Source organism: Micropterus dolomieu, linkage group LG10 (genome assembly GCF_021292245.1).
Source record: "Micropterus dolomieu isolate WLL.071019.BEF.003 ecotype Adirondacks linkage group LG10, ASM2129224v1, whole genome shotgun sequence".
NCBI lineage: Eukaryota > Metazoa > Chordata > Actinopteri > Centrarchiformes > Centrarchidae > Micropterus > Micropterus dolomieu.
The window spans coordinates 23957799-23977236 of record NC_060159.1 but is presented as its reverse complement, the minus strand read 5'-3'; the positions used below and the strand labels follow the sequence as shown (position 1 = coordinate 23977236).

General features: G+C 37.6%; 1 protein-coding gene and 1 non-coding gene across 3 annotated transcripts in view; both read left to right on the top strand.

Annotated features, from left to right (window-relative positions):
• Positions 1–1315: 1315 nt before the first annotated feature.
• On the top strand, positions 1316–1387 carry trnaa-ugc. Its single transcript has one exon. It is a non-coding gene; the product is annotated as a tRNA-Ala (tRNA).
• A 568-nt stretch (positions 1388–1955) lies between these two features.
• ift172 (intraflagellar transport 172) overlaps positions 1956–19438 on the top strand; it is a 49848-nt gene continuing 32365 nt past the window's right edge. For both annotated transcript variants that reach the window (XM_046060816.1, XM_046060815.1), the window contains exons 1-20: positions 1956–2150; positions 2682–2825; positions 4172–4284; positions 4399–4438; positions 4775–4840; positions 5213–5292; positions 5506–5593; positions 5752–5966; positions 6147–6270; positions 6585–6680; positions 7769–7930; positions 8644–8697; positions 8878–8981; positions 9868–9953; positions 11225–11337; positions 14219–14386; positions 15601–15737; positions 17499–17606; positions 18772–18856; positions 19133–19225. In XM_046060816.1, the coding sequence (XP_045916772.1) occupies positions 2112–2150; positions 2682–2825; positions 4172–4284; positions 4399–4438; positions 4775–4840; positions 5213–5292; positions 5506–5593; positions 5752–5966; positions 6147–6270; positions 6585–6680; positions 7769–7930; positions 8644–8697; positions 8878–8981; positions 9868–9953; positions 11225–11337; positions 14219–14386; positions 15601–15737; positions 17499–17606; positions 18772–18856; positions 19133–19225 (2115 nt within the window). In that variant the 5' untranslated portion in view covers positions 1956–2111. The remainder of the gene's footprint in view (positions 2151–2681; positions 2826–4171; positions 4285–4398; positions 4439–4774; positions 4841–5212; positions 5293–5505; positions 5594–5751; positions 5967–6146; positions 6271–6584; positions 6681–7768; positions 7931–8643; positions 8698–8877; positions 8982–9867; positions 9954–11224; positions 11338–14218; positions 14387–15600; positions 15738–17498; positions 17607–18771; positions 18857–19132; positions 19226–19438) is intronic.

Sequence of the window (19438 nt, the reverse complement as noted above, 5' to 3'; positions counted from 1 at the left end):
CCATGTGGAGACAGGCAGGTCCGAGTCATAATCTGCTCTTCACCAATTTGATACCATTTCATATTTTGAACAAGCCTTAAAAAAGGAAAAACACTTTACTGAATAAGGCATTCACCTGTACAGAAAAGGGCAGAGGCGCAGTTTCACACAACAAATGTCGTATAATTTCATGAATTAAATGAAGTACACACAGTTTTTATTTATATGATAATTTAAATTTGGGCTTGGGGAAGGTATCAAGTCAATTCGAGTCAAAAGGCTCAAGTCCAAGTGAAGTCATGAGTCATTGGTGTTGAATTCAAAGTTGAGTTGCAAGCCTTTTTTGATTTCGTCAAGTGGAGTCCCTCTCATGTGACGCGAGTCTTCACCTCTGCTGATAGCGGCTGTCAGACTTTGATAACAGTGACAATAGATATTTTCAAGGCAAATAAACTACTTATTTATTTATAAATACATATGTTGAGTTTATTGTTTATACTGTTTGTTGTTGTTCAAATGTCAGGTTATGTAAAAAAGAAATTAAAAAATAGTTTTTTGACATATCACAACATAACCTCACGAGGTTATTCTACAATGCCAAACGAATGTGTACTTTTGATAGTCATGATGGTTGAAGGCATGTAAAATAAGATTGTGAAGTAGACCACAGTTTGCACAGTGAAACATAAAACTAAACCAACTTTGCTACTTCTGCAATCACTCATGTTGGTCTTTTGCCAGGTTATTCAGTTTGATTTTCTTTAAATAGGGCATGATAAACAAATTTAATAGCTGCTTCATCAACTTTTTTGTGTGTTTTGCTCTGTGTGTTATTTTGTTAATTTATGTGCATGTATTTTAATTTTTGCGAGGTTTCTTGAAGTGTATGTGATGTAAAATCTGTAGAAACTGAAATGCCATGTTTTCACACACGTGGTCTTTGATTTTGAAGGTAGAATTGCTCATTTCCGGTACGTCGGGAAACTTAACGCATTTTGGCTTCACGTTGACGTCATCACGCTAGAGATTGAGTGGCGTAATTTACCTGCAGCAGCAACTTCTCAACAGCTAATTTAAACGACTTTATAAACTGCAGGGCGTCTTAATCCACAATAATACATCATCATTTATTAGTTGATTTATAATTTGTATACAAATTAAGGGATATCTAGCTACCGTATCGTTTTCAGGGATATATTTAGAATTAATTATAGGTATTGTGTTGTCAAAACAATCCGCATTAGACTTTATTATAAAAGCTTTTTATCAATCTGAAGAACACATATCTGGAGTTTATAGAGATAAAAACTGTCACCCGACGTGTCAAGACATGGAAGGGGATGTAGCTCAGTGGTAGAGCGCATGCTTTGCATGTATGAGGCCCCGGGTTCAATCCCCGGCATCTCCAGTGAAATCTTTTTCCCATACGAAGATGGATATTTGTCTAAACTAATATACTACTCTGACTTTACTGACTGTAGAGAAGCCACACATTTAACACACATAAAGCACTTTGTACTTTTGTGTCTGCTTGTTATTATATAGCTTCCTAAATAATTATCACGGAAATAATCCCTTTGGAAACACAAGGCGTATAAAAAGCTTAATAACATTAGTTTACTCACACACAGATTCTAGTCTTGAATCTGCATTTACATGCGTAACGTATATTGATGTATATTGATGCTATTGTATATAAAAGCTAATAACCTAATAAAACGGAAGTATTGTGGCGTCTTTAGCTAGAAAATGCCACTTCAAGTGTAAAGTACACATCTAGGCAGCCTAGTTATACTAATGGTATCTAGCGTTACCTGAAATAGCTTTAATGCTCTTCGCTTCTTTTTCCTCACATTTTTGGTAAAATAACATTTGTTAAAACCATGGTCGAAACAAAACAACGTAATTAAAACACAATTTGTGGGAGCGAATGAAAATTCCTACAGTCTTCAATGCACCACCAGTCCAGCGGTAACTAAGGAGATCACAGTTATGTTTACTATAAAGATGTCCTCCTTGCTAGCTGCTATCTTGGATTTGGTCAACAAAATGGCCATAATCTAAGGAGTTCACTTTATCTCAGCACTAATAACATTTGTTCCTTGTATGAGCTTCCCGAAAACGTCCTGAAAATGCAATTGAAGCATCTTAAGACGCTATTAACACCCCAGGTGAGTTAAGTTAGCTAATGCTAGCTGATGCTGGAGGGAAACATCAGTTAAAAAGTGTAGACTAATATATATTAATGATCTAATAACATGACTTGAAAGCTGCAACGAAACATTATATTCCCCTTGTCAATTCGGAATGTAAGTGATTTTACTGATACGTATTACATTTGTATTAAATACAGGTATTTAGTCACTTTATTTTGTTCGCTAGCAACTGCGGTGCGTTAGCTAACGTTAACTGTTACTTGATAGAAAAAAGTACTGTTAATAAGCCCCGAATTAGGTGAAGACAGCATCTTAAAGGTTCGGCCATACCCAAAAGCTGTGTTTCTTATTTAACAGTTTTTGTCACCGGACAAATTACACTAGATGTAACTGTTAAAACAGTTAAATTTTCTATGGAGTTTGGCGCTAACGTTACAGAACATAACGTAATGCATCTGGGTAAGGTTGGCTAAAACTATCCAAAGAGGTGCTCGGGTGAAGGCATCTGTTATCTATTCCTTCTGAATGTTTTCTCTGCCTTCACAGGAGGGTGCTGCCAAAGTGACGTGCATGACCTGGGCACCGAATAACACCAAGTTTGCTGTTTGCACTGTCGACAGAGTGGTGCTACTCTATGATGAGCAGGGAGAAAGGAGAGACAAATTCTCCACCAAACCCCTGGATTCTAAGGTGAGACAGGAAGGAAGTTAGCCCAGTGTTGGCTAATACATAAAGCCACATTTTTTATGATAGTCTAAAGCCCTTGAGATGCATCCTCTCGTTTTCAAGACACAGACGTCAATACAAAACACAAGGAACAACACATAATACAGCAATGCTAAAGAATAATGATAGTGAGTTATTTTACTCTGACTCTGTTGTTTTAAAGGAGCAGATGAGTCTATGTGTGTATTAGCAGAATGTAAATAAAATTGTAAGACCACTGTCAATTTAATTTATAGTGCTAATGCATGAAGTCTTTGAATTTCACCCCAATTATTCATGAAAAAAAGAAAAGCCCCTCAATAACAAACGGTTTACAACCATAGGATAAACAGTATCATAATTAAATTATTCTTATTATTCTTATTCTTAATCTTATTCTCAGATCATCATTGTTTTATTCCGCACAAATATGCTTAAATAGTCATGTTATAGGACTGATCGATACTCCACTAGTTATCTTTAGGAAGTGTTTCATCTGAACTGATGCTAATGAGACATGTCAGAGTTTCTTGCAGTGTTTTGTAGCAGAAACAGGCCACATTGACTGAAATAAAGACTAACTTTATAAAACATAATTATACATGTATCATTATTGAACGCATGTATACTCAATGATACATCAACTAACTAACTATATATATATAACATGTTTTACATAGTTTTTTCATTTATCCTCTTGAAACAACAGAACCATATCATAAAAAGTACACTTTTATGAAATAAACCATTAACTTTCAGCAAATGCCACTTTCATGAGTGTGGCTATCGATTAGGAGTTCTCTACTAACTAAATCGATCCACACAAGATGTGCCAGGAAAGCTTGGCTTACTATCCCTGCTTAAAAATTCTTGTGGGAACCCTGCATTTAATTGGGTTCCTCATGAGCATGCGCAGATTTTCTTTACATCATGGCTCGCAGTTATCTATACTGAAGTGTCCCGTGTTATGGTGTAAAGTTTGAAAAAACTTTTATTTAGCAATTTATTTCAAATTTTGAAGAGTCCACTCACTGTTGACAAATAATCTCTGTAATAGAGCTTCTTTTAACAGTAGTGTCAGGTTTGATATTCCTGTCCTTATACTGTCCATAGCAAGACACTTGATTTTCTTCTCATACTAAAGTGTGGATTTACTTTTGTGTCAGGAGTGCTGATGATTACAAAATGATAGGTAATGATGGTAAAAATTTCCTTGCTCACCAGTTTGACTCTCTTCATTTAAGCTTAGTATATCAAATGAATAAACAGGTTGTGTGTTGTTGTTGTTGTTGTTAATAATAATAATAATAATAATAACAATTCTTTGTCAGTATGGAAAACACAGCTATGTTGTCAATGACATGGCGTTTTCACCGGACTCTACCAAAATTGCTATCGGCCAGTCCGACAACATCATCTTTGTCTACAGAATTGGAGAGGATTGGTAATGTCCTTTAGCTGATTTCACATCATATACTAATCACATATTAATCTTGATTTTTGACTTTGACTTTGATGCATGCAAACAGATTTCTGTGCTTGTTGTCTTATCTCCTAGGGGGGACAAAAAAGCCATTTGCAACAAATTTGTTCAGACAGTGAGTAAACACGTGTAGACACTTTGTTTTCACAATGAACAGCAAGCCTAAAGAGGCAACCGTGTTGTAAAAAAGTTATTCCCAACTAATCGTTTGTAGTAATGTATTTGGCAATTTAAGTTGTAAGTGTTTTAGTAGATTTGAGGCCACGTAAGGCTTGAAAGTGATCACAAATGTTTAATGAAGAAACTCATTAGAAATAGTGCTGCATAGGTTGTATAGTTCCAGCTGCTGTTTTAGTGTTAAATGTATGCAATCTCATTTCTATGCTTTGGAAGTCATGGGTCCAACTTTCTCACATCTTTGTAATGCCACATGTTATACACTGTATTGCAGAGTGCTGTGACTTGCTTGATTTGGCCTGCAGAGCATGCAATTGTTTATGGATTAGTGGATGGCAAGGTACGTCAGCATTTTCTTGTCTCCTCTCATCAGTATTACAGTAGTATCAGCAGGACAGCAGACACAATAGGATTGCTTGCAGTAGTAGTGTAATGGTGTCTTTTGGACTTTTAATGATTTATTTGTTCTCTCTGGTCTAATTGCTGCATCAGAGGTGTTTTCACCTTGTCAAGACTTGCATTGTTTGGCTTGAAATAACTGTTATACAGAAACAGACCTACTTAAAAGTTGACTTAATAGTTACAATAACTGCTATCAGCCCTGATACAAAAATATTTGCATTTAAAAGCTGTTTTAGGACAACAGCTAAACAAAATTTTGTATTTTTAAATAAAAACTGATAATTATAATAATAACTTTTCTTTTTCATAGGTTCGCCTAGCCAACACTCAGACAAACAAGTCATCAACCATCTACGGCACAGAGTCCTGTGTTGTCTCCCTGGCATCCAAGTAAATGCACATATGTTATTATGGCCACCAGTTAGTAGATGGTGCACTGCACGTGTGTTATTCCCAAAACATTTCTGGAGAAAGAAGAAACGTTGCATCCTGACTGGCCTGGTCCTTCTCAAAATGAAAGCCAGTTGCCAATTAGAAAAACTACATATTAATTGATGTTCTATTTTTGTTATACGCTCAGTTGTTGTGTCTGTTCTGTGTCAGTGTTTCTGGTAAAGGCATCCTATCTGGCCACGCTGATGGGACAGTCGTGCGTTACTTCTTTGATGACGAAGGCTCAGGGGAGTCTCAGGTACCCACCGCCTCTCAGATCATTCATCCTTATTTGTCATGTACATTGGCATATTTTCCTATATTATCCGGTAGATTGTGCTCATGTTGCGGTAACATTTGTGATATACATTTGTTTTTAGTACGTCTACCAGAGTAACAAAACACACTTTGACACAGGGTAAGCTGTTGATGCACCCTTGCCCACCGTACGCTCTGGCCTGGGGTGCAAACAGCATCATGGTTGGCGGCTGTGACAAGAAGGTGGTGGCCTACGGCAGAGAGGGTCATATTCTGCAGACCTTCGACTACACCCGCGACCGGACGGAGAAGGAATTCACCGTGGCCGCCACCAGCCCCAGCGGGCAGTCTGTTGTGTTTGGCAGTTATGACAGGTCAGTAGGTGTTCTCTCTGTTGATATACAGACAGTACTGAGATACCTATCAGCTCTAACACCTCAGGTACCATTTACAATAGTGATGTGAGAGACGCTGTCGTAAAGGGTTTTTTAGTTTGTGTATTTTAGTAGTTTGTGGTGAGTTCAAGTTGTTTCTCTTCCTGATTTTTCACTTAGGTTGCGGGTGTTTAACTGGGCTCCCAGGAGAGGGCTGTGGGATGAATCCAGGCCTAAAGAGATTCTCAACCTCTACACTATCACCAGCTTGGCCTGGAAGAAAGATGGATCACGCCTCTGTGCTGTAAATACATCATCTGTCACATTAATTTAATCCAGACTGTGGCTTTAATGCTATCCTACTGTAAATATATCTTTTGCTCTTTAGCTTTGCAGCAGTGCTTAAGTGTGCATTCTCTTTCTGGTCTCTTACATAACCTGGTTTTAGGCTGATATAACCTCTTAAACAGCTTACTCTTGCATTGAAATCCTTTATCTTTACAATTCTACTTAATTCCTCTGCGGTTGCCATAAAATAATTAAAAACCTAAAACACAAATATGTAAAAAAGGTGAATAGTGTTTTATGTATTTCTTTACTGTATGTGTGTCTTGACAGGGAACTCTGTGTGGGGGAGTGGAGCTGTTTGATTGCTGCTTGCGGAGAACCATCTATAAGAACAAGTTTGAGATGACCTACGTTGGCCTGAGCCAGGTACAGACAGAGACAACTGGAAATAAAATGAAAACTGCAGTATCTTTTAATTGCACGAACAATGACGAGAAAATAATGACGAGAACTCGGGACCAAATAAGCAGTTCTAGCCTTCACTTTGGTCTCTGCCACTTGCCGATTAACAAATGATATAAAAAAAAGCCAGTTGATTATGCAATATCAGTCAGTCAGATTTAAAGTGTAAAAAACAGCCCCATATTCCACTTTCATAATTAAGAAAGAAACAGCAGAAATAAATAATCATCCAGCTTTTTGTTTAGCCACAGCACCATCTTGTTTTCTAATTAATTGATGCTTTACACTGAATTACAATGAGCTAACCATCTTACAAACATATTAATTAAGGGGGTTTCCAACAACATTTTGAGTGATGGTCATCTAATTACATCAAAAGACAAGTACCTACGGAAATGCATAGATTTTCTAATTTGGATCATTTGTAAGCTAGTTATTTCAACAGAAATCCAATTTAGGCCATCTGTAATTCCCGAAAACAAATACTTTATCTTATTTGTACTAGAAACCTTAGAAACTGGGAGAAAAATAACTTATGCACTGTGACCGTCACTAGTTTTCAGTACAAATAAACACAGAATAACAATGCTGGAAACACAACTGATAGAAATGACCTTAGAACTCAATCTAGGATTTTTTGATTAGGAAAAAAAAAGTTAATTAAAGCGTGAATAGATTTTGCTACTGGTTTGAAAAAATAAAGATACAAATTGAAATTGATGAGTTTGTGATTAAGAAATTCATTCTAGCAGCTAATGAGACAGCTGATGTGTAAAATTATCATTTCCAGTCAAGAGGTCATGAGCAACATTTTCTTTCTTTTCTAAGTGAGTATGCCTGGTGTTACAGCTCATAGTGAGTTATTTTACTGGTAAACTTTTAAGACCATGGTCAATATAATTTAGTGAGTTAATGCATGAAGTCGTTGAATTTTACCCCTATTATTCATAAAAATGAAAAATAATTAGAAAATAATGTAATCTGTCATCTTTTTCTTGCATGTTTGCCTCCTTCGCCACTTGGCTTTTAATCTTCTCTTCCTTCTGTTCTAGGTGATAGTGAGGAACCTCTCTACAGGAACGCGGGTGGTCCTGAAGTCCTATTATGGATATGAGATAGAAGAAGTCAAAATCATGGGCAAAGATCGGTACCTGGTGGCTCACACCTCCGACACTCTTCTGCTGGGAGATCTGCTGACAAATAAACTGAGCGAGGTAGGACTTAAAAGATCAGTGTGCAAGTTTTAGTGACATCTAGTAGTGAGGGTTGCGAATTGCAACCAACAGCTCACTCACCGCTCCCCCGTCTGTTTGCAAGCGATAATACGTGTGGTCCTACATTTGTCCATATTTCACTTCTCCTCTTACTTTTAACAAACCAGACAACTTCTTCTTCTAACATATTCAGCATAGTGACGAAACACACTTGGGCTCCTGTAGAAACAACATAGCGATGTCCATGTAGGGGACCCGAGGTGTATGTAGATAGAAATGGCTCATTCTAAGGTAATAAAACCTAATGGTTCATTATGTAAGGTCTTTATACACCACTGAAAACAAATAGTTATGTATATTATATTGCATTTCTGTTCTAAATATTACACACTGAACCTTTAATGGGTTAAAAAAACATGTCCCAACTGCTTAGAATAATGCACAGACCTCAATGTTAAAAAGATTTTAAGTTTTGTTTTGACAAAACTTCAAGTTTTGACTCCAGATTGACTTGGTAGATTGACTGTCTAGAAATCCTTTTAACAGCTTGAAAGAAAATCCATTTACTCCCTCAAGTTTGTGTCCCCACCTGTCCTGTCATATCATTTGTAAATGCTTCCTTGTTGCTTCCCACAGTAAATGGAGATGGACTGTTCCCCTTGTATAAATGTATAATTTGAATTGAAGCCTTGATTCTGCGGCCTCTCTTTCAGGTGCCCTGGCCCGGTTCTGGAGGAAACGAAAAGTTCTTTTTTGAAAATGAAACAGTGAGTACACACACCATGTGTGAAGATTATCGTTAAGATGTTTTTTTCCTCATGAAAATTAAAGACACAGTACCGTTCCAGCAGGAAGTCATGTTTCAGGTCACCTCATGTCTTGTACTTTACAGCTGCTACTATTATTTGCATCTGCTGTGTTTTAATTTGCTTTATTTTATCTTGCAGGTGTGTATGATTTTTAATGCTGGGGAGCTGAGCCTTGTGGAGTACAGTAACAATGAGATCCTGGGATCAGTCAGAACAGAATTTATGAACCCTCACCTAATCAGGTAGGTCCAATTATAAAAAACAAACACACCATATGACGTTGGTTTAGAAACACCTCAAATGCAACAGGTTTGTCTGGTTCCAAAGAACTGTCATAAATTATCTAGACAGATAATTAGCTGACTGTTTTGTTGAATGGCAGAAAGGTAAAAAAAGGTTCTAATGTAAAAATCGAGCCATTTTATCAGCAATTAGTCAAGTAACCAGTTTTATGCCTCGAATTCAGATCAAAGTCTCGATGCCATTTGTGACCACTGAAGCACAAAATTGCCTAAAAAATAAAAACAAAAACAACTTTTGGCATTGTAAAAACAGTGTCTGTTTCTAGCTCTAGAAAGGAGATTGTATTAGATGTAGAAAAATGTTTAGTAAATTAATAAAAGTCACCTTTCACTGATGAATGAATAATGTGATAATATAAATATACATGGTGTTCAAATACAGTCTCTGCTAACATTACTGTCTTGAATAAGTTTGACCACTGTCCCTGATCACTTCCATTAAGCTATATATTTCCAGCTCTGTCCATTAGATGGGTGTATTGAGCTGTGCAAAACTTCTAGGCATCATTACAGTAAGGTTTCAGGAGAGTCAGTGAGACTCAGCCTGACACATCCATGTTAAGATATTCAGCCCTGTCTAAAGTGTCAGGACTGAAACTCCCCGGGTGAGTGACTAATGGCTGACTGCTGGTGAGGTGAGCAGGTTTCACGTTCTGCTGACTGCTCCTCGCCTCTGGCTGGACACTTGTTAGCATGACAACATCATGATCAGTGGTGTCCTGGGATTTCTAGAACGATGAACAGCAACAAAAGCCATGTTTTTTTGACTAAAGGTGTGTTTTGTGTGTGTGTGTTTGCATGTGTGTGTGTGTGTTTGCATGTGTAGTGTTCGACTAAACGAGAGGAAGCAAAGAGGAGTTGACGACAACAAGAAGCTTGCGTATCTGATTGATATAAAGACGATTGCTATTGGTAAGAATGTGTGTTTGTGATCGAGGCGTGGCGTAAATCTGCCGTTGGTATGGCCAATACAGTTTAAAAATAATCACACACAGGAATGAAAGCTCTAATAAGCTTTTATTAGCTTCATTTAAACCCAGAGCAGCTCTTCATCATGCAGGAAAAGCAGACAAACAACAACATACTGGTGGTTTTACTGCTTTCAATCACATATGATTTACATTAAAGGATGCTGATGATGTGCATCTTTCTTAGTTTCAACAAATCCTGTGAAAAGACCAAAATACCAACAAAGTGTTGTTCGTATCTCAATACTCTGACTTTCTGACCTAGTCTGTGGCACTCAGCCCCAAGCCCATTGGTTCCTACTGAATACATCTTTTAAAACTGGTCATAAATATATAGTGCATTTCTGGAGACTATTTCCAGTTTAGGATTAATACACATTTAAAGAGGTAGCGAGGATTTGGGACAGCAGGATGGTATTTGTGGGACTGAGTCAAAATAAACTACTGCGTTTGTGTTCATGGTGATGAAGGAACATGTCACCATGTGCAACACTGTGGCTCATTAAAACAATGGAGCTCTGTGGCACAGAGGGATATTAGGCTTTGGATACACACACAATACGTGTTAGTAGGATCAATTGATTGTTGGTTTTGGTCTTTCCATGGGATTTGTAAAGAATAAGAAAAATGCAGAATATTGCCAGCCTTATCCTTAAATGCCAGCTGTGGTTTTAAATCTCCAGTGGGTGACATGTTTTTGTTCCAAGGTAAGAACAGTTTGGTGAGTGAATTTTCAGAGCAGTAATTCTCACTACCTGACCAAGTGATAGTGAGTCATCAGTTTTGAACAACTCTTGCCGGTTAACATGTTAATTTTGTGCTGTGGGATTGTGAAATGCCTTTGATTGGGAAACAGCTTCATTCTGCAGCTTTTGAACACTGTAGGATGCTGACATTGTTATATTTTTCTCTCCATGAATCATTTAGTATATGTTGTTTTACACAAGAATTCACACATGATGACTCACCATAATATTAAACCGTGTTCCATTTTAATTAAAAAAGTTGATGTAGGCCCATATCATCAGACTAGTAATATCAACTTGAGCAAGTAAGTTTTTAGAGTAGAGAAACTGCTCACTGTGCCTGATAGAATCATTAATAATTATAAAATGAGTGGCTGATGTCTAATCTCAAATAAAAGCCCAATTTTACATTGTCATACTGCCAGTCTGACTGCCGCTCAGTTAAGCTGGACTTTGTTTCTCCTCTCAGTGGACTTGGCTGGGGGCTACAATCTGGGAACCATCAGCCATGACTCCAAGATTGACTGGCTGGAACTCAATGAAACCGGACGCAAACTGCTCTTCAGGGACAAGAAGCTGCGGGTGAGAATGAAACCTCAGCACCCAGAGGGATTGTAAGATTGGGGGAGAGACGGAGAGAGGCCTAAAGGCAGAGAGGGCAAATGACCGTCAAGATGATGATTAGCAAAGTACTAAGTAAAGTAGAAAAATGTGCACCTTGGTTGGGGCATGTCTGAAGTTATAGCCCAAAACATGTCTTGTGGCTTTTTGTAGAGCCACTTTGGTCATCCAGGTGATCCACATTGGCCACCGTAAGGCTCTATAGAACGTCCCAGAACCCATCCATACACAGTAGAGATGAAATGGTGCTATATCAGATTTAGAACCAGCTTTATTGCCAAGTTGTTTTACACATAAAAGGAATTTGCTTTGGCGATTTGGTGCGTACCAATAAACATATTAAACTGATATATAAAATGTAAGCAGTGTAAACAAGAAATAGAAGTTGTGAATGATATTTTTTTTATCTCCTGTAGTACAGGGATTCCCAACCTTTTTGGCGAGTGACCCCTGTAAACAAAGCAATTTCTTCTTTCCATGTTTTATTTGATTACATTTTCCAAAAATGACTAATTACCAATCAAACAAAAATACAATTGAGTCTAGCATAAATGTTATAAATGTTATCTTAGTAACCATGTTGCGACTCGTCCAGGATCTTCAGATTTGGTCATGCTCGTGGACAAAATGTTTCATACAGCACATTGTTTTCAGGGAAATAACTACATTTGTATTCCCTTAAAAAAATTTGACAATAGCAAAAAAGAAAAAAAAAAAAAAGTAATTTTGTCTGTTTTTCCATAAAAGTAGTACAACTGTTATATACCCTTTCTATAATATGTTTGGCATAGACTTAACCTATACCTAACTACACCTAAATATAAATATAGAAATAGAAATAACGTTTTTATAAAAATGAAGACATTTTAAGCAGCCTAAGCCTTTCTCACCCATTGTTGGGTTGTAGAAATTCTGCAACTTTATACAGAGTTGTGGCTAAAACCTAACACAAAATCTTTCAAGCATTTTGTCGAAAAAGTTTGATCACACACTAATAGCTGACAAGCACAGCATTGTGAATTTGTCATTTTGATGATGTTCCACCTTGCCTAATCCTAGAGGTAATTTGTCCTATTCCAATGATTTAAATGGAGAAACATAATGTATTTTTCACTTTTTCCACCTCAATACCAAACAAAAACCAACGTTCATAAAAGGTCTAAATTTTGTTCTGTTCTACGCTTGGCAGTGCTGAGATTCACGGCTTTTGGAGAAGCTGTGTGCAGGATGAGAGTGGCAGGGAGCTGTTGTCAGTTGTTGCCCTGGGGTAATGAAACAGCTTGATGTTCTAGCCCTGGGGCAAAGACATGGAGAACTCTGGCAATTAGGAATCCCTCAGTGGCTTCAAACTTTTTGCTGCACTTGTATGGCACATAATGACGGGTAAAGATTAATTTTTTTACAAATGTGTAATTTTTTTCAGTAGTCCCCAAACAAATGTTTGCAAATATTTGTGTATGTACACAGGATGGGTAAGTCACTGGTATGGAATTGTCTTTAAGGGTACTGATGGTGCATAAAAATTAAATGTACAGCATGCCATCGATATATTCAGTGGATAAAAATGTAACTGAATATACGTAACAGGCTGAAAAAGATTTATACTATTTCAGATTTTTGGATATTCACCTTCATAGCATGTATTAATTGCACTTCCCACCAGTAAGAAATAATAAAAAGTCAAGTTGTATAACAAATGTTTCTTTAATTGAAACTCGCTTTCAAGTGAACTTATCAATAGGCTGCTCTTCCTCATTGCATTAAAACTTGGCCAGCTAAGCTCCAGGGTGAAACTATAGATGGAGCATTATTAAAAATGGTGGGGGGGATGATATTAAGGTAGCTGATTACAGCAGCGGGCGGTCTCTCATACACACACACACGTACATAGTAAGTGCTTGGGGAGCCACTGCAGCTTATAGAATATACATAATCTGAACTCATCAAGAGCAGAGTAGAATAGATTGCATTTTGAGTATTCATATGGAGCTGGTGGAAGTTAATCAACTTTGTTCAAGCCAAATTAGTTAAACTATGCCGTGTACACTTTAGCTTTCCAAGACAGGGAATCGGAAAATATGGACAATCACTGTGGTTACTACTAAACAATGTCTGCCTTGTTTCTTTTTAGCATCTCTCTTTAATGATGCTAAACATAGTTCTGTCCCAGCATATCAAACATCATTTTGACACAAAGGATGCATATTAATTTGTTTTTCTAAAGCAACATGCAGTAGGAGGCTTATCATCCAGGAATAAAACAAAACCTAGTGTAACAGTTAGGGATGTTGACCAGAGTAACACGAAGAAACATGGTGGCATACTGGCTCTTACATCTTACTACAGTAAGCTAGTTACCTTTCATTGACCTCCAAATGCTTTGTAATATCCAATGGACATTTTGCAATAGATAAAAGAATAGTTCTTTATTTGTAGAAATATACTCATTTGCTTTTTTGCCAAGGGGTAGATGAGAGGATTGATCACATCTGTTAATTCAACATAAAGCTGGAATCAGCAGCCAGTTGCCTTAGTTTGGAATAGAGCCTCCATAAAAGCCCTCCGACGATATTAACAAGTTTTAAATTTAATATTATCTTATATATTGTCTCTTGCAAGCTGTAGGAAGCAAATTTAGTTAAAAATGTTTTTGTATGTGATTACTGGCTATCAGGGAGACGTTACACATTTGAACTAAAGGTGGGATTGTTTTGACAATGGATTGTGCGTCTAACTCCCATTAAGGAAACAAGTTCTTCTGATAAGGTTAGACCCTCGCTGATAATGAAGCAATTTTGAAAATAAGAATTTCTGTATCTCCCATCTTCTCCTTCTTCCTCAGCTCCATCTGTATGACATAGAGGCTGGCGTAAAGACCACAGTGCTGAGTTTCTGCTCATATGTCCAGTGGGTGCCTGGTAGTGATGTGGTGGTCGCCCAAAACAGGGGAAACCTCTGCATCTGGTACAGTATCGACAGCCCAGAGAGCATCACCATGTTCCCCATCAAGGTGAGACTTGTATGTGTTCATGTGGCTCATATTGACCTTTTTATCTTTTAATTTGACCGTTTCTTCCTTGCAACTTCCCATGTCTTTCAAACTCCACACCCTTAGTGTGTAATGCACGTGTTTGGTAAAACCTTTGTGGTCTCCAAGCACAAGCTGAAATAAACCCACTGACATCACTGTGACATCTTTAGGGTTATTTTGTCAGACATGGTTGATTGACAATTGTTTTTCACAGGCTGGGTAGTACTTCTAGTGATGAGTAAACTAACCTGTTCCCCTTTAAATAAAGGCAAAAATAATATTTTAAAAATAATTATTTTTAAAAAGGTTTCCACATCTGGATTGTTCATTATGGTTGTTCTACTAAGTTTGAAGTTGATAGCTTTTTATAGTTTCCTGACTGAGCAAGTGTTTTTAATGCTGCTGTTCTGGAGCAAGTACTTGTACTGAGCAGGCAAGTTTTTAAAACTTGCTTGTGGAACACTCACTAATGTTCTCATTAATAAAAACCAGACAGAGCAAGCTCTGAGAAGAGCAAGACAAATTGTGCAGACAAATACAGATATCTAATGGACATATATTTGCTATTGTACACATTATATTTGGCCCAACATTGTTTTTAAAATGTTTAAATTTTTACAGTGACTTGTTGGGAGTGTGCTCATTAGAGCTACTAGCTAACACATACTTGCAAAAGTGGTGGAGTAAGTATTCAGATCCTTTACTTAAGTAAAGTAGCAATACCACACTGTAAAAATACTACATTACAAGTGAAGGTCTTGCACTCGTTGCTTAAGTAAAATATGTAAGTAACATTAGCAAAATGTGCTTACAGTATCAAAAGTAAAAATACTTAATGCTTAAAACTTTATTTTGATTATTTATACATTCATGTGTAAGTAGCATTATACTGTAGTAGCTGGTCAACAAAATTTAACTTTTATAGTCTGTGAGTAGTTTAATCTGTAACAGTGCATCTTATTTTATGAGCTGATCATATCCTTTGTATGCAAAACCTTTATCTGTAAAGTAACTGTAGCTGTAAAATAAATGTAGCCGAATAAAAGTGCAGTATTTTCCTCTAAATGTAATGGAGCACGTGAAATGGAAAGGATACCTCAAATTTGTCCGTAGGGGCAGTACTTGAGAAAGGTACTTCCACTACTGCAACATCCCTCTCTCTAATTCAGGTTGGCTTCACCTCTCTTTGTTAGGGAGACATTGTGGATCTAGAAAGAGCCGATGGGAAGACAGATGTGATCGTGACGGAGGGTGTGAACACTGTGACGTACACACTGGACGAAGGCCTCATTGAGTTTGGAACGGCTGTTGATGATGGGGATTATGACAGGTAAATTTAGACTCATATACTCTGACAGAAAATCAGCCCCTCGCTGTCGTTAATATCAAGTTGAACATCCATCCGGCCTTCCAACTGCTTGCTACTTTTCTGGGTCAGAGTTTCAGTGACAGCAGGGTAAGCAGAACAGGCCAGATGTCCTTTTATCCAGCAGCTTCCTCAAGTTCTTCTTGAGGGTTTCCTCAGAGCTCCCAGGCCAGCTGGAACATATAATCTCTTCAGTGTGTCGTGATTTGAACACCTCCAAAATTATGCCTCAGTGTGAGATGTCTAAATCGTTCTAACTGACCTCTCTTAGTTTGGAGGGGCAGCAGCTGAACTCTTCACCGTAGCTCTGAACTCTGTCATACAGAGTAGGACCAGCCACCTTTTAGGAGGATTCTGGTGACTTGTACTTGTATTTTTGTTACGAGATTAACCATATGTGAAACAGGGTATCTGTAGGTCTTGAAAAGTGTTAAATAGCATTGAATTCAGTTTTCTGAAAAAGGGCACAGAATATTTATATAAGTCTTTAATTTAATTAACAAAAGTCTTATATATTTTATTTTGCTTGCTGTAGGCAGTAATGTTAGTTATAAAATGTTTTTATATCCAAGTGGGACACTTTTCAACTAAAAGTGGGATGGTTTTGACTGCAGGAGGCTGTTCAATCTTTTTTTGTCGATTTTTAAGTCAGCACCATCAGAGCTGTAGCAAACTCTTACTGCTGCTAGCTACAGCTCGCATCAGCTCAGAATGGAAAGTGTAAATTTTAGTAAAAACTTAAATGAATTATTGTTTTTTAGTTGGTTAATCTAATCATCCATTGATCCGTTTATTTTCCATCACTTACCCGGGTCCAGGTTGCATTAATTTAATTATTTATACTAATTCTGGGCCCTAGACTCTATGGCCTCTACTGGTTATCTGTCATACTGTCATACTTTGAAAAAGGTCATGCTGTATGTCAGATTGCATCCGCAACACAAAATAGTGGTGAAACTGTCTGTTCTGTTGTTTCAGACTATTCTGTTTTCTAAAACATAAAAGTCAGAATTTCTAAAAATAAATACAAGCAGAATGAGTGGAGCAGCCAGCCGGCGCAGACAAAATGTTTACCGCCATGTGAGAGAGCGCAGGTGTGGTGTGTGACTGAAAGCACACTGGAACATGTAACATATATTATAACTGGATCAAATCCGGACATTCGTGACCAAATTGGTTTGAAAGAAAATGTAGCAATATCTTTGAATTGCATCACAAATAACCAAATATTAACCTTGAACAAGGCTGCAAAGGCACAATGAAAATGAATTCGTTTAACTTTTTTCACAACAAATTGTTGGTTCTTATTTATGAAAGAAAGTAATAATTATGGGGGGAACAATAATATTATTTATTAAATATCTTAGGGAGACATTATCTGCCTTGGGCAGAGATGTTTGACAGTGGAACGTCATCAAGCTCTCTGCATAGGAGTGGGGACTGAGCAACATTGATTTGAATGAGCTACAGTACGTAGCTACAGTCATCTGGCACTTGTTTGGCAACATAATACCATACATAGTCAGAATGTAACCTACAGCTTAACAGTTGGATTATAAAACAATTTATTTATATTATAAAAGTCTAGCTATTTGTACTCAGGTGTCAAATAGAGTCTGAAACATCTACAGAGAAGTCTGGAAATGCATGGAAGTTTGAAATGTAAATTGTGTAGGAACCCTGGTTTTACTTCTCTGTGTGTTTTGTGTGTCCGTGTGTTGACAGAGCCACAGCATTCCTTGAGACTCTGGAGATGTCACCAGAGACTGAAGCCATGTGGAAGATGCTCAGCAAGCTGGCTCTAGAGGCGCACCAGCTGCACATCGCAGAAAGGTCAGCAAGTTGCACACCCTGTGGGGACATCTCATTGACATAATGCACTCCCTAGCCCCTAATAACTACATGCCTTAACCTTAGCCCTTAACCTAAACTTTTAATTAAAAATGTGTGCCTATGTATGCTGCAGGACCCCCTTGAAAATGAGATGATACATCTCAAGGGGTTATCCTGAAATAAATTCAAATTCAAACCTTACCTTAGTCCAATTGAAACCTGAACCCTAAACCCAAGTCTTAACCCTCGCTAACAGTCTCTACCTGTGGGACCTCAATTTTTGTCCCCACCATGACCCTATCGGTTAGTGTGCATTCGGGATATAAAAAAATTAAACCCACACATACACACACACACACATACACACACACACAATCTTGCTAGCTAATGTTAGTGTCTCTGAAGTAATTACATTCTGTATCAGTCTTCATTGTAAGTGAGACTTATCTTTGAGACTGAAGAGAAGGGAGACAACAAGGGCACCTTGGTCACCAGGATTGGAAAAGCACACTTTTGGACACATCCAAGTGCACACACACACACACACACACAGACACACACAGCAGATGACTGTGTCCCTGCTCGACCTCCCTCTCAAACTTCATTAATCATCAAAGACAGTTTTTCCCCCAACATAAGCATTTTCTGTCTCTCTCACCATCTTTATTTCTCACGGTTTTGAGAAACTTTTCATATTTGAATTCTCTCTCATTAATAATGCATATGCTGTTCGTTAGGCATCGTCTTGATTTGCATAAATCATGAAATCGGGGAAAGAAACGTTTTTGTCTGGAGTGGGTAATGTTAATGAGGGAGGGAAGTGAAAAAGAGTCAGACAGAAGGAGTTTTTTTTAAGTTTCTTTCTTTCATGACTTGTTAATTAATCTGATGCAAATGTTCAGAGAGAGTTGGTAATAAAGTGGCCGAATGCTAAGATGTGCCTTTTCATTTCTCAGACTGCAGCGTATCTAAAGGCTAATTAGACAAAAGCTCTAATTTATCTCCGTTCATTAAGTGAAGAGAGAGCTTTCAGAGCTGTGACCGGCCAGTATTACTGTACCTTCTACCTTCAGTCCAATGAATGTCTCAGTGTTTCTTCTTTCTCTCTGTGTCTCCCTCTATTGATTACTTGCTTGCGTTTTTTCTTTCCCTTTTCTTTTTCTAGGTGTTTTGCTGCATTGGGGGACGTCTCAACTGTGCGTTTCCTTCACCAAACAAACCAGATTGCAGACAAAGTTTCGCAGGAAATGGTACGTTTCATGTCAGCACAGATTCAAGAAACAACAGTATCTCCCCGCTGACCACATATATATATATATATACACACATATATTGCTTTACAATTTACAGAAGGAAATTAGAATGAATACCCAACTCTGATCATGAAACATTTGACATAAAATGCACCGTTGCAATTCTTGTAATATCTTAACTAATGACGTTTTGTCAGCACAGTACAAACTGAGTGATCACTGGAGTGTGTGTGTTTGTGTGTGTTTCACTGTGTGTGTGTCTCTTTTGACCAGGGAGGTGATGGAACAGCGTTTTTCCAAGTCCAAGCCCATGTGGCCATGCTGGATAAGAACTTTAAACTGGCTGAGATGCATTACATGGAGCAGGTTGATGACACAACCCTTTTTGTCTCATACAACCAAACCTTGTGTACATACTTGCAAAAGCTGTGGGGGGGGAAAAAACATTGATGAAGATAAAAGCAATGAACATTTTGGGGGGAAGGTTTGTATGTTTTATTTGAAATGAATTTAGAAGTCATTATCCATAATTATATATTGTAAATTAATGATCTTCTGTCTATCTGCGTATCTGTGTTG